The sequence below is a fragment of the Beauveria bassiana genome (genome assembly GCF_000280675.1).
Source record: "Beauveria bassiana ARSEF 2860 unplaced genomic scaffold BBA_S00010, whole genome shotgun sequence".
Classification (NCBI taxonomy): Eukaryota; Fungi; Ascomycota; class Sordariomycetes; order Hypocreales; family Cordycipitaceae; genus Beauveria; species Beauveria bassiana.
The window spans coordinates 524,777-537,756 of record NW_007930845.1 but is presented as its reverse complement, the minus strand read 5'-3'; the positions used below and the strand labels follow the sequence as shown (position 1 = coordinate 537,756).

At 53.5% G+C, this 12,980-nt stretch overlaps 5 protein-coding genes across 5 annotated transcripts; 3 read left to right on the top strand and 2 right to left on the bottom strand.

The window, feature by feature from the left end:
• Positions 1 to 2,592: 2,592 nt before the first annotated feature.
• Positions 2,593 to 4,059, bottom strand: BBA_04508 (RluA family pseudouridine synthase; the record flags this gene model as incomplete). Its single annotated transcript, XM_008599605.1, has 1 exon — positions 2,593 to 4,059. The coding sequence occupies one exon, from the start codon at positions 4,057 to 4,059 to the stop codon at positions 2,593 to 2,595; it is 1,467 nt and encodes a 488-aa protein (XP_008597827.1).
• A 692-nt stretch (positions 4,060 to 4,751) lies between these two features.
• On the top strand, positions 4,752 to 5,351 carry BBA_04507 (thioesterase superfamily protein; the record flags this gene model as incomplete). The annotated part of the gene is made up of 3 exons (XM_008599604.1): positions 4,752 to 4,822; positions 4,892 to 4,942; positions 5,003 to 5,351. The coding sequence occupies 3 exons, from the start codon at positions 4,752 to 4,754 to the stop codon at positions 5,349 to 5,351; spliced, it is 471 nt and encodes a 156-aa protein (XP_008597826.1).
• A 2,169-nt stretch (positions 5,352 to 7,520) lies between these two features.
• Positions 7,521 to 8,895, top strand: BBA_04506 (subtilisin-like protease Pr1A; the record flags this gene model as incomplete). The annotated part of the gene is made up of 2 exons (XM_008599603.1): positions 7,521 to 8,108; positions 8,188 to 8,895. 2 exons carry the CDS (start codon positions 7,521 to 7,523, stop codon positions 8,893 to 8,895), a joined length of 1,296 nt encoding a protein of 431 aa, XP_008597825.1.
• Positions 8,896 to 9,076: 181 nt separating this feature from the next.
• Positions 9,077 to 10,315, bottom strand: BBA_04505 (oxidoreductase family protein; the record flags this gene model as incomplete). Its single annotated transcript, XM_008599602.1, has 2 exons — positions 9,077 to 10,168; positions 10,256 to 10,315. The coding sequence occupies 2 exons, from the start codon at positions 10,313 to 10,315 to the stop codon at positions 9,077 to 9,079; spliced, it is 1,152 nt and encodes a 383-aa protein (XP_008597824.1).
• A 1,364-nt stretch (positions 10,316 to 11,679) lies between these two features.
• BBA_04504 (uncharacterized protein) lies at positions 11,680 to 12,430 on the top strand (the record flags this gene model as incomplete). Its single annotated transcript, XM_008599601.1, has 2 exons — positions 11,680 to 12,037; positions 12,306 to 12,430. 2 exons carry the CDS (start codon positions 11,680 to 11,682, stop codon positions 12,428 to 12,430), a joined length of 483 nt encoding a protein of 160 aa, XP_008597823.1.
• Positions 12,431 to 12,980: the final 550 nt, after the last annotated feature.

Sequence of the window (12,980 nt, the reverse complement as noted above, 5' to 3'; positions counted from 1 at the left end):
CAGCTGAAGATGACGAACTTTAGTTCTTTGTCCGTCGTGTGTGTGTGTGTGTGTGTGTGTGTGTACCTGCACCAGTACACGGTACACATGGCACGCGCGCACATGCTAAAAAAAAAAAGCAAAAGACTGTCATCCCAAGTTTTTGTTTGGACCGTCGCTTTGCCGAGCGGCGAACGGTTGCCGAGTCATCTTGCTCGATGCGATGAGATGGGATGCTCATGCGCCCATCCGATCCCGCTCTCCATCACCTTACTTTTTTCCCCAGTCTCTGAATCGTATCCCGTACCAAGCCAATACCTTTGATTGCTCTATAACTAACGAACCTTCATGCGTTCCGCGCCCGAGATCGTGCCCACATTCTGCCCACACACATTACCAATAACATGGTACTGGTACTGGTACTGGTACTAGTACGTACATACAACTCACACGCCCTTGGCTTGTCTCGCCTCCCCTCTTCCTCTTGTACCTTTTCAAGAAATCAAGACACAACAAACTAGTCTTTCCGTGTGTCTCTCTTCGGCACATGGTCCCTAGTCCCAATGGCCAACCCCTCTCTTCGTTCCTCGGCCCAAGAGGGCTCTCCCCCTCCTTCTCCTCCACCGCATCGCATCCCGCACGGCGCGTAGTGAAACGTGCGAGACAAATTCCCCGCAATGGTTCAAAAAGAGGCAGTCGACAGCTTCGCCCTTTGCCCGATCCGGATGACCCACGGGTTTCTTGGCCGTAACGGGAGCTTCTTCTCCCCGACCTCTCTCCCGGCGCTGTCCGATATCAACTGCGTCGTTGCCTGTTTGGGCAGGATGGCCTTTGTTTTTCTTTCTTTTTCTTGTGGCATGTCAGGTCATCCTTGCTCACGGCCCCCATGTTGTTAAGAAAGTCTAACCATCAATCACATCACATGTTTGAGTCACCGCTAACAAATTCAACGACATCAAACTAACCTCATACTTTGCACTGCGATCCGGATAAAAGGTCATCCCAATGTGCATTTGAACTAACTATACTCGGAGAGTTGACGAGTGCGCAATTCGAGCCCTTTCACTCGCCTTTGCTCCGTCATCGAACCTATCAACTTTGCCTCTTCTTTTCTTCGCCATTGAGGTGCATCGTCATCGATTGCCATCCACACCCCCTTCTTTTCATAGTTCCAGCAGACAAGGTACAATCCCATTATTTCTGCAGACGCTATTCAAGTACAGATGTTTTTTTTTTTCAATTAGCCGTATAGGCTCTATCGGCTATTACACCCTAAATGGGAAACTTTGACCCAACCTAGTGGTACACGCCAGCCAGCCACAGCCACCTCGACGAAGCTGAGACAGACGTCATACCCCTTTCGGTCAGCACATTGCGAGACCTTTACCGAGAAAAGCAAAAATAAAATGGAAGGCAAAAAAAAATCATACGCGCTATCTTGCACTCTGTACGGAGTATCTCCCGTCAACAAGATGATCGTCCGGCTTGAATCTGCCACCTACATGGGTAATGCCAGCTAGATCCACTACCAAGTACGCGTAATTCAAACTTGTCTGGGGAACAATCACGTTTTTTTTTGCCCGGGGTAGTCAAACGAACCATCTACTCCGTTACCAGTACTGATTTGGCGACTGTGAATGTCCTCGGCAAATGACGAGATGCGAAATTCAATTTACTTCATTTGCCCCGTAACCGGTCAAAGCTGTCAGTTTGCCACTTGTGGCGTGAAGTGGCGTCTCGAGGCGCACCACCATCTATCTGATGATTCAATAGCCGCCCGCCAATTGCTTTAGTTGATAATCATAAGCTGAGAAGGGAAACTTGCTAATATTGGCGGCCTCATATGCCTCTTTGCGTGTCGTCTTTCACATCATACACACAAAAATTTAAGAAAAAAAAATTGTCCGTGCTTTTGACTTGTTGCTTTTACGGCTGTCACCAGACCAAAACAACTCATCTAACCGCTCATGTCGCATTTTGCATTCCAGCTCCGACTTTCTTTGCTGCCCCCCGCCCTTTCTTGCGCAGAAAGCCATGCCGTGCTTTTCTTTTAGGACATGATCTTCCTCCCACATGATCTTTCTTTCCGCTCGCCCGTTTCCCGATTGGGCAGAGAGACATGGGGGTTTGTGCTTGCAATCGACGGGGCTTTGTTCAAACCCCCTCCCCATTTGGCGAATTCCGCGCCCCGGGAACCTTGGGCCCAATTGACGCACTGCCGCAAGATGGGCAACATGTGTGTAGGACTGGAGGCAAGCCTGTCAAGGCCGTGATAGGGCTTGACACGCCAAGATATGTGCCGCAAGGTCAAACATTGTTGCAGACCTGCATTGTGTGTCTGCTGGCATCGTACTACTTTGATAGTCTCCGAGCCGTATCCTTCCGATGGTTTCCTCCAATCGGCACTCGCACCCACCTGTTCACTTTATGATGATGCAAGTATGTACCGTGAACCATGTAGAGTGCTTCCGACAAGTGCAGTTGCGCAACTTGTAAATGTATACTTTTGCAATTCTTTGTATCCCCTTGTATATCCAGTTGGATGCAACCAATGACTCTGCCAATCAAACACAAAACGCCACAAATGCAACCAAAGCCAGCCTGCGTTCCCCATCATTGTTCGCCGTCCTTTTCCGGGGTAGCGAGCCCATCCTGTAGCTCCGTCTCAGGCACCGCTTTCAGAAGCTCCTCCATACCACCAACCGTCGTCGGCCCCTCCATGCCTTGTGGTGGCATCGCCCACTGCGGCAGCGGGCTCTTGTACGACCACGCGCCGTCCGTATCCTCGTACCGCAGGCTATGCAGCCACAGCGACAATTCGTGGCTTCCGGGGTCCGAGTACAGTGGCGTTGCGCACACGTCGCAGAGCTCGCCCGTCATCTTCTCGGCCCTCTTCTTCTCGTACTCGTCCACCATCTCGTCGTAGTATACCACCGCCTGCGCAACCTCGTCCTTGCCCATGCGCGACAGCCGGCTGATAATGTCTTCGTCTGTGTTGCGCATCGCTTCAGCGTCATCATGGCCCAAATTGACGCCCCATACACGCTGGTTGGCATATATTGGGTCGTTTTGAATGGGATATCCTAAATGTTGTAGGTGGACACGGATCTGGTGCGTTCGGCCTGTTACCGGCAGACAGCGTACAATGGAGTAGCCTGTGTTTTTGCGCGTCACCTGCCCATCTGGAGACTGTAGATTTGGGGTACGTGGTGGATAGTATGCCAACTTTTTAAACACCGTCCTGGCCGACTTGCCGTTTGCTCTCACGCGGTTCAAGCCCAGCTTGGGGGAGATTTGTAGAACGGGCATATCGCAGACAACTTCGCCGTCGGGAAACTCGCCCAGAACTCGTGCCAGATATTCTTTTCGTACACTGCGTTCTTGGATCTTGACGCCCAGTTCTACAGCAGCCTTGGGGCTCTTTCCAATAAACATGATGCCGCTCGTCAGTCTGTCCAGCCGGTTGCACGGGTACGGCATAAAGTCCTTGCCGCGATCCGACTTCATAATCTCAATGACAGAGTTAAAGTTGTAGCGGCCTGCCGGGTGAACAGGCACGCCAGCTGGCTTGTTGAGAACAATCATGTCGTCGTCCTCGTGGATGATGCCGACGGGCTCTGCTGTGACGGGCGGCTCGTGGCGGTGCAGAGTGTGCGAGATCTTGTCGCCGTTGCGCACAATGTAGTCGGGGCCGACCATGCGCTGATTGACAAAGATGTCGCCCAACTCCATTGCAGCGCGGTAGTACTCGAGGGGCCGATCGCGAAATTCGCAGGCGAATATATCAATCAGGGTGCGACCGCGCCACCTCTCCTTGCACCATGTATTATATGTAAAGTGATACGGCTTGACACGCCGCAAACCATCCTCAAAGTAATACGGTCGGGGCCAGAGGTCGCCTGCGGGTGTGATGAGGGGTCCAGGAGGGGCGTCCATCTCCGCCGCGTGCTTTTCCTGCTGTCGCTTCGTCTTGGCATCCTTCTTTGCTTGCTTCTTCGCGAGCGAAAGCTTCTTCAGCGCCTCAACGGCCGCCGCGCCAACGGCAGACTCGGTTATGTCAGTCGCGGCCGGGGCAGTCATGCTGAACCTGGCGAGTTGTCGTCGCAATTTGATGGTGCTGTTTGCGCCGGTAAAGGGCTCAATATGTCGAATGAGCTGACGCCTCAGCATCGAACTATTGAGCAAAAAGCTTCCAAGATGAAAAACTACCAGCTGTAGTAGTTGACGTGACGCTCGCAAATCACAAAGACCAGTCCAGTAATTTCACGCGACCCTTGCTGTACCTCCGCCTACTTCGACAGTTGGCCCTGAAAATTTAGCGGTCAAAGGGGGCAGAATCATGGTTTGCTGCTGACATAATGCTGTTTGATGTTCTCCAGCTTCACAGCACGGTTGCATCCCCAGACTCTCTTTTGGGTAAGACTGTGATATGTGGATATAGCCTCGGCTGCCTTGAGCTTCCATCCCACACAGGCGAACTACTAGCACCATCTTGCCCGCTCGTATGGCATGCACTTTGGACTCTGAGCGTAGATTTCAAAAAAAAAAGTCTGATATTCCAACATTCGTCTTTTTAGTGAACTGATAGCCACTCGATTGCTCTAGACTGACACGCCCCTAGTCCCTCCCCACTCCCTACTGTATCATCGCGGGTGCGATTCTCTGCGGCTTTCGCTCGGTGGTTGGATCTGCGTCCTGATCCGGCCCAACGGACTGCGTTTCTTGCAATTTGAACGGCAAATTCCGGCGCACAGTCCTGTGCTTTTGGCATCATGGTGTCGGCCGATATCAAGAACCGAAAGCGGGAGGACTATCCGTTCATCCTTGACTACCGTACACGCTGGTACGTCGACGGCCGCCCAAGTACATCAGTCGAGGCGTGAGCGACATCGAGGTTACTTACAATCTCTAGGAATGACAATGACATGTATGATCACATGAATAATTCAGTCTACAATTTCCTGTAGGTCCATGCACATATCCGCCTTCTTACCCTGCATGATCTGATGCTGAACTCCGACAGGTTCGACTCTGCCGTCAATGCCTATCTGATTGAGCATTGCGGACTTTTGCCTCCTACAGCCACCGAGACGCCTCTTGCTGTGCACTCGCACACGGACTATCTTGCGTCGATTGCTTATCCGGCCGTCGCAGAGGTTGGCGTGCGCGTCAACAAGCTCGGCAAGTCGAGCGTTACGTATGAAGTGGCTCTTTTCGAGCGTGGAGTGGACGGCGTCAAGGCGGTTGGCGAGTTTGTCCACGTCATGGTCGAGCGAGCGACTGGCCGCCCAACAGCAACGGGCATGAGTGATGGGCTGCGAAATGCTCTGGAAAAGATTCACAAAGATAGGCCAAAGGGTAGCAAGCTATGACTGGAGATGCAATGGTGGAGCTATATTAGCGACTGGAACCGAGTATATATGGAACATGAGGAATCCAAATTCATGTGTGTCAGTTGGCAGTTCGAATATTCCGTTCACTGCTTCTTGACTCGTGATATGAAACATTGCCCACTGAGCAGCTAGTAAGGCGGGCGCCTCCTGCCACCGCCAGAGCTGGCAATTCTCAACACGGATTAATTGAGAAAAAAAAAACAAAACAACTTCAACGCTATCAATAACTAGACGCTACAGTATCTGTTCCCAGTCTCGTAGTAAAGGCATCATTCCGCTCCCATAGTGCTCAGCATGGCACTCTCCCAAGTCGGCTTGTCGCCAGTATAAGGTCCAGTGAAGCGAACTATATACCATGGCGGGGCGCAAATTGCAGGCCGATGACACGTAGAACTTGTTTGATAATGCCGCCGCAGCTTGGCGGGAAGTCCTCGCTTGGCGGGAGCGGCCTTGAAAATCCCCGTGGTTCTACGGGGTTTGGGTGGTGATGGGTGCCCTTTGGTAGTATTGGCATCTATATTTGTGCCGATATATGCGCGCTGGAGATGATCCACATCAAGATGAGCCAATCAGGTGCTAAATCGATGAGTTGTCCCTGATTCAAGGTATCATGCTGGCTGTGCGAATGGCCCAAAAACCGGCTTAGATGGTGACTGTCGCATTGATTGAAGCGGCAAGTTGGGACGGAAAAACCAGGGTCAAGACGAGTCGAACGCCTTGTCTCGGCGGCGCAGACTTGCAGCCAGTCCACTTTGCATAACTCTCCCGCACGCAATCGCGGAGTCAAGCGCATAAAAAAGAGAGAAAAAAGAGAAAAGATGAGGTAAGCCCCCGTCAGCTATTAATCAATGTTGTCATTGCTAGATAGTGGCTACGCGGGGGAAATTACACTGCTCAGACCAGCGGCTGGTTGAATAGTAGACGGAGAAATTGGACAATTATCGCATAATGACGGATCCAAGTAATTATTTCAGTTCATGGCTCAATATTCCCGATGCAGAAAAGAAATTCGGCAAGGGTGAGCTTATGCTACTGTCTCCCAGAAAAATACTCTAGTTATCGCGCCGTCCGGCGTTGAAGATGCCATTCGGTGAGCTAGATCTGCGCCCTACAAGCCTGTAAAGAATATTATCAAAAATCTTTTGTAGCGTGTGACTTGACATATCGACGGTCAGAATAAACATTTAGAGTTCTATTCTGCACCGTCCGTCGTCTAGTTCCCTCGTTCTCCTTACTGTTCGTCCGGGTTTGCCTCGCATTGACGATCGGTTTCAGCCACCAACATCCTAGCTCCAGGCTTCAGCTTGGACTGGCCAGAATTTGACCCTATTAAGTCCGATATCAGAGGTACGTGTGCTAACTAGTCATTACCTTGTGCTCTATTGATATGCCATATCTCTTGAAAGTTTGGGCCAGCAGCACTTTGGATGAAACGAGTTGCATGAAAGTTTGCCTGAATACCGTCATTTCGATGGGACTATCTCGCTAATTTAAAAGGCAACGATGCTAAACTCTCCGTCGCCGATGTGCTAGCCCTTTTCATGATTAGTTGACCACTGACTTTGAGAGCTTCAAGTGTAGGCCCGCCGCGCCAAGGAGTGTCAAGGTGCTAGGAGTAGAATACCATGCCAACTCCCATTTGGTTCACTCAAACAGGGCGGTAAACAATTATGCACCTGTTTGGTCTGTTATCTTTGGCGCTATGTAGTGGCGGTGATTGTTTCGCATGTTCTGGGCGAACTGCACGTACCTGCCTCTTTCGGATATGGTTGATATCAGAGGCCCGCATCACAATTCATGCTGCGTTTCGAGTTGAATAGCAGTATAACTAGCATACTGCGGACACTGAAACGTGGAAATGAGCCTCACTTTTGCGAGGACTCTTTTGTATGCTTGAAACGTAATGGCCTGTAGAAGCCGGCCAAGATGCATCTCTGTAGCGTGAATATAAGGCTGCTTGATGTCGACGAGTCAATTGAAGCTCCTCACCCGTCTCATTCATCGTCAGTTTACCAGGGCTGTGCTCTTCCACGTTCTTTTTCTTTTTTCTCTTTTCATTGATCTTGCTGAGCAAATCTTTTCTTTCTTGTCCCGGTTTTGTTTTTTGTTTTTTTAAATTTCAACATTCAATTCTCCACAAGTTTGACGATGCGTGTCTCTACTGTCGTGACTGTGCTGCCTTTGGCGCTGGCCAAACCGCTTGGCGACATGAAGCGCGCGGAGCTGGCTCCTGTGATTCTTCACGCGAATGTCGCTCGATCGGACATGGCTGCTCTGATCCTGCATGAAGACGAGTCGGTCAAGCTCGCCACCCGCTCCTCGCCGGCCCCCCTGTACCTGCACGAGGACGAAAAGTCCATCCACGCGCGCGGCGGCAGCGACAGGTACATCATCAAGTTCAAGCCCGACACGGACGATGCCGAGATTGAAAAGGCGCTCAAGGACATCACCGACGAGAAGCTCACGCACCGCTACAAGAACAAGTTCCAGGGCTTCACGGCCGACATGGACGGGGAGACGGTGGAAAAGTTTCGCATGAACCCCATCGTCCAGTACATTGAACAGGACGTGGCCGGCCAAGGTTCCGCCAACCTTGCGACTCAGAACGAGTGTCCCTGGGGCCTGAGACGCATCTCCCACCACCAAGCCGGTGGTAGCGGATACGTCTTCAACAAAACAGGCGGCGAGGGCGTCTGCGTCTACATCACAGACACTGGCATTGACGAGAACCACCCTGTAAGTCATGTTGTTACTGGCAACGATGATGCAGCCTCGTCCTTATTCCATGCGGGTACTGACCAGCCATCAACTATAGCAATTCCAGGGCCGCGCCCACCAAATCAAGAGCTTTATCCCCGGCGTCAACTACGATGACCACGGCCACGGCACGCACTGCGCCGGCACCATTGGCTCCCTCAGCTTTGGCGTCGCCAAGAAAGCCACCATGTATGGCGTCAAGGTCATCGATAGAGACAACAGCTTCCGTACCTCGGACCTGATTGCTGCCTATGACTTTATCCTGCAAGACGCGCCCCGGCGCGACTGTCCGAAAGGCGTCGTCGTCAGCGGCTCCCTCGGCGGCCCTTTCTCTCCCGCCCTGAACCAGGCGGCCGGCAACATGGCCAACAACGGCATCTTCATGGCCGTCGCTGCCGGCAACGACAACCGGGACGCGAGATACTTCTCGCCCGCCTCGGCCCCCAATATTTGCACCGTTGGCGGCGTGGGCAAGGGCGACCTCCGCTACGACATGTCCAACCACGGCCCCATCATCGACATCAACGCCCCGGCTGTGGCCGTCATCTCCGCAAAGCCTGGTGGCGGCATGACCCAGATGACGGGTACCTCCATGGCGGCGCCGCACATTGCCGGCCTGGCTGCGTACATTGGCTCCCAAGACGCCAACAAGGTCTCGCCTGACCTGTGCCAGACCATGGCCCGGATGGCCACGCAGAATGCCATCCGCAATCAAGTGTACGGCACTACTAGCAACATCGCCCATAATGGCAATGGGTTTGCTTAATCTAGAAGGATGTGAGTGAGTTGGTATATACCAGTCTTAGAGTAGTGTACATAATAGATGGTTCGAGGTGCACTGACCTCGGCCAATATCCATTTAAGCCCGGCATGAATATCTTCTCAACTTGAGTTCCACTGATGACGATTGCAGTCTTCTCCAAGCACGCTTTGACAGTCGGATTGCTTCACTGGAATTCGTAATCAAGCCACTTTCCATCCTGCTCACCGCTCTGAATCATCTTTTCAATAAATTCCAAATCCGCGAGCGCCTCCTCGGGCGACTGTGCCGGATCCGGCCTCCCATCTCGCAATCCCGCCGCCCACGCCGCCACCTCCTCGGGCACGCCGCTCGCCCTTTCAAACGTCCTGCTCACCGGCTCGCGGCCGCTCAACTCGACCGTCACCGTGCCCTCGCGCACGCGCACGCTCCCGTGCTCGTACGCCACCTCAAACTCGTACGCCGAGATGGTCGACCCCACGCTGTGCTGATACGTGCCCGTCGCGCCGCCCCGCGTTGTTACCAGCGCCGCGACGCTGTCTACCGGCGGCAGGTGCTCTCGCACCAGCGCCGTGCGCGCGCTGACCCTTGCCGGCCGTGAATCCGCCCGCACCGTCGACGATGCATCGGTGCGGCCTAAACCCGCGTTCGTCGCTAGCAAGAGCAGCATGCGCGCCCCGGCCGCAAAGTGCACACCGCCGTCGAGCAGAAAACCGCCCTGGTACGACGGAGCCTGCCTCCACGCTGTCTTGTAGTACTTGCCGTCCGTGCCTACCATATCGCTGACCCGCACCGAGAAATGCGTCACCCTGCCCAAGTCCCGTTCCCCAGCAGCAGCAGCGGCGGCGGCAGCTTCTTGCAGCGCAAACGTGAAGCGCGGAAAGAATCGCTGGTTCTCAGCGATGGAGAGCGTGGGTGCCGCCGCCGCCGCCGCCGCGCCGCCAGCGCGCGTCACGGCGTCACTCGTGCTGTAGGCGATGAGGGCCCGCGCGGCGGCCACGTCTGGGGCAATGGGCTTCTCGGCGAGCACGTGCTTGCCGGCGGCCAGGGCGGCGCGCACATAGGCGGGCTGCGCGGGGATGGGCAGTGCGACGATGACGGCGGTGATGTCGGCGCGGGCCAGCACGTCGGCGAGGGCGCGGCCAGGGCCGGCGTCTTCAGCGTACAGGTCCGGCGGGGACGCGGAGGGCGGCAGGGCAGCGGCAGCGGCGGAGGCGGAGTGGAGGGAGCGGGAGAAGATGGCTTTGAGGGAGAGGAGCTCGCACTGGAGAATGGCAGGCTGGGAGGGGAGAGTTTAGCAGGGGGTTGGTTCGAGTCGAGGAAATGGCATAAGAAAAGAAGAAGGGGGAAATGAGAGTGTGCTCACAATGTGCTGCTCCTTGACAAATATGCCGCTGCCAATAATGGCGATACCAATCGGGGCCATTATGTGAATACGTGAGATTTTGAAATGACTACAAGATAAAGTCTCAAGTAAAGAGTTCCAAGATGTTTGTAAACCCTCTTGGTCCAACTAGTGATGATGTCGATTTTATTATGCAAATGCGGGGGGGAATACGGTGCACCAGTATTAGTTAGGACCTATTAAGTTGCTCTTTAGCACTGAAACATCATTAGCCCACTATACCCCGCCACTAAAACTATACTACTATACCTCAAGATAAATACTATATAGTCTATAGCTTAAATAACTAAAAGTCTAGTACTTGGAGAAAGTACTTTTTATCATGACTACTGAGCCACGGAAGCGCAGGGTGCTTGTGAGATGCAGGCTTTGTACAAGTAAATAGCACAAGTTGCGCACCATCAAGGAGTGGGGTTGCTGCGACAACCACCTGTTTGTCACGTCATCTCGGCTGGATGGGGGAACACAAGTGTTGGACAAGAGAAGATGTATGTAGAATATAGAGATTATTGGCTTTACAAAAGATTGAAAGCATTTCTCTTCAAGGTATGCTTTACTTTGTCGTCCCGCCCGCCGAATCTGAGGGTGCCGCTACACTATTAATCGCTTCCTATATATAGCAGTCTGGCCCCTACTGCTGGTCTTGCCCGGTTACCAACAAGCTAGGGTGATTAACTAGTCGTTGCCTGACAACGGCTTTGCAACAAACGCAATCCCACCAACGCCGCTATACACAACATACAACCCACTACGTTAACCATCAGATGGCATCAACAACATAATACATCACGCCCAGAGCACACAATCTCCCCTGACGCGATGCCCTGCTCCACTATCGGCGTGTCGCTCGACAGCGTCACCGACACAGACGAATTGCCATATGCCGCCATCGAAAATTTCCAAATCGGCAGAATGAGACGCATACGCAAGTCTCTCCGAGCCACCAAGATCCCGACGATGAACAAGGACGCGCTCGACAGCCTATCCATATGTCTGGGGCCCAGAGCTTGATGTTGGCCGCGACGGCGCAACGCCCTCACGCATCTCTGATACCTTCTTCGCGCCCTGTGACTGGCCGCTTGACGTGTCCTCCAAGGCCAAACCTGCAACGAAAGAGGAAGCTGGCGCAATCTAGACCATGTCACGCCCGACCCGGCCATTTTGCTCGATTTTCCCATGTCGAAAATGGGCTGGTACGAAGAACTGCCTCTACCGACTGTCACAGGTTGTGCCAAACCTATGGGACTGTTATAGGTATGTGCAAGTCTACTGTCTTCTTGGACGCCACAAATCCGTCACCAACAGTCTCCAGTGATCAAATGTCAATCAAGGAGAAGCTCGGCCTTTGCCTCCCGTATCGTATATTTCAAGAGCGCCGGTCGATCATGCACCATCACGAATACTGCGGCATGTGGGCAATGTTTCCCCCACCAGATGCTGAGCTGCCACACGTGTCCTGTTCTGTTCTCGACTCGGGTGCTCCCAACAACGACGCCATCCTGCTCTCCGAGGCGGAGGCCGCACTCGCTCTTGTCAAGTACCAGCTGCAAAAGGGCATGTTTACCAACCACCACACAAAACCCGCACTAATCGCCACCTTGCTGCGGAACCAGACGGCCCGCCTGACTCAGGCCTACTTTGACGGCAAGCAGAACAAGCTGGTCTTGCGCCAGTCGCGGACCCTGGACTTGTCGGGGCCTGAGCCCAGCCCGGACGCCTGGACGCTGCTGCGCTGGATCGCCAGTCAGCCTGTTGGGGAGACTCGCTACAGCGCGGGGCAAGTCAATCCGACTAACGCGCGTGGGCCTGATCCAACCAATCTTGCGCCTGAGGTCTTGGTGTAGCTACAGTCTCACCTCTCGCGCTCAATGTTGTATGAATAGTGTATTGCAGACTGTACCCACAGCCTGTTCCATAGCCATCTTTCACACCAGTAATGATCACGACTTTTCTTTGTTTGGCAAAAATGAGGCTCTCCTGTGTCTCGGTTGATTGAACCATGTTCATCTAGGTGTCGACACGTTCGACCATTACATGCGGGACAGGATCATCGAGAACTCGGTCCACCGTGGCTACGTCTCGGAGGAGAACGACAGGTTCGCCGTCCACATCTGCACCAACCTCAGCCCGCAATAGAAGACGTACAAGGAGCAGATTGAATAGAGACGAAGCGGGTTTGCCTCAGATCCCCAAGCCGGGCGTCTGGGCCATGGTGCGGTTTCTGGCTGACCATGGTCACGGCCCACACGAAGTAGCCCCCCCTGCAATGAACTCTGACAAATCAGACGACGACAGTGACAACAGCGATGGGGAAATGGACGACAACGTCACCCGTATCGTTGAAGATGGGCTACATCTGGGATCCGCCGCGAACCGCCAAGGTCACGAAGCAGCTCGGGAACATGACCCTGAGGATACCAGACCGCAGGCTCCGGCCATCGCCCCCCCAGTATCGGACGCCGCGCGCAGTCAACCTCGAAAGCGGACTACCGGCTGGCAACCCGGACTCGGTCGACGAGATGTACTCCAACGTAGCCCTGCTGCTGTTCCTGCTGGCCGCCACCTTGGAGGCCATCACGTACCTTGGCGCCGTCAACTGGCTGCCGACACGCCTCATCTTTATGAAGATTTCGCTGGCCATGTCTTGGATTCGATTGGTATTAAGAAAAATGCCTTTTTTCTTTTC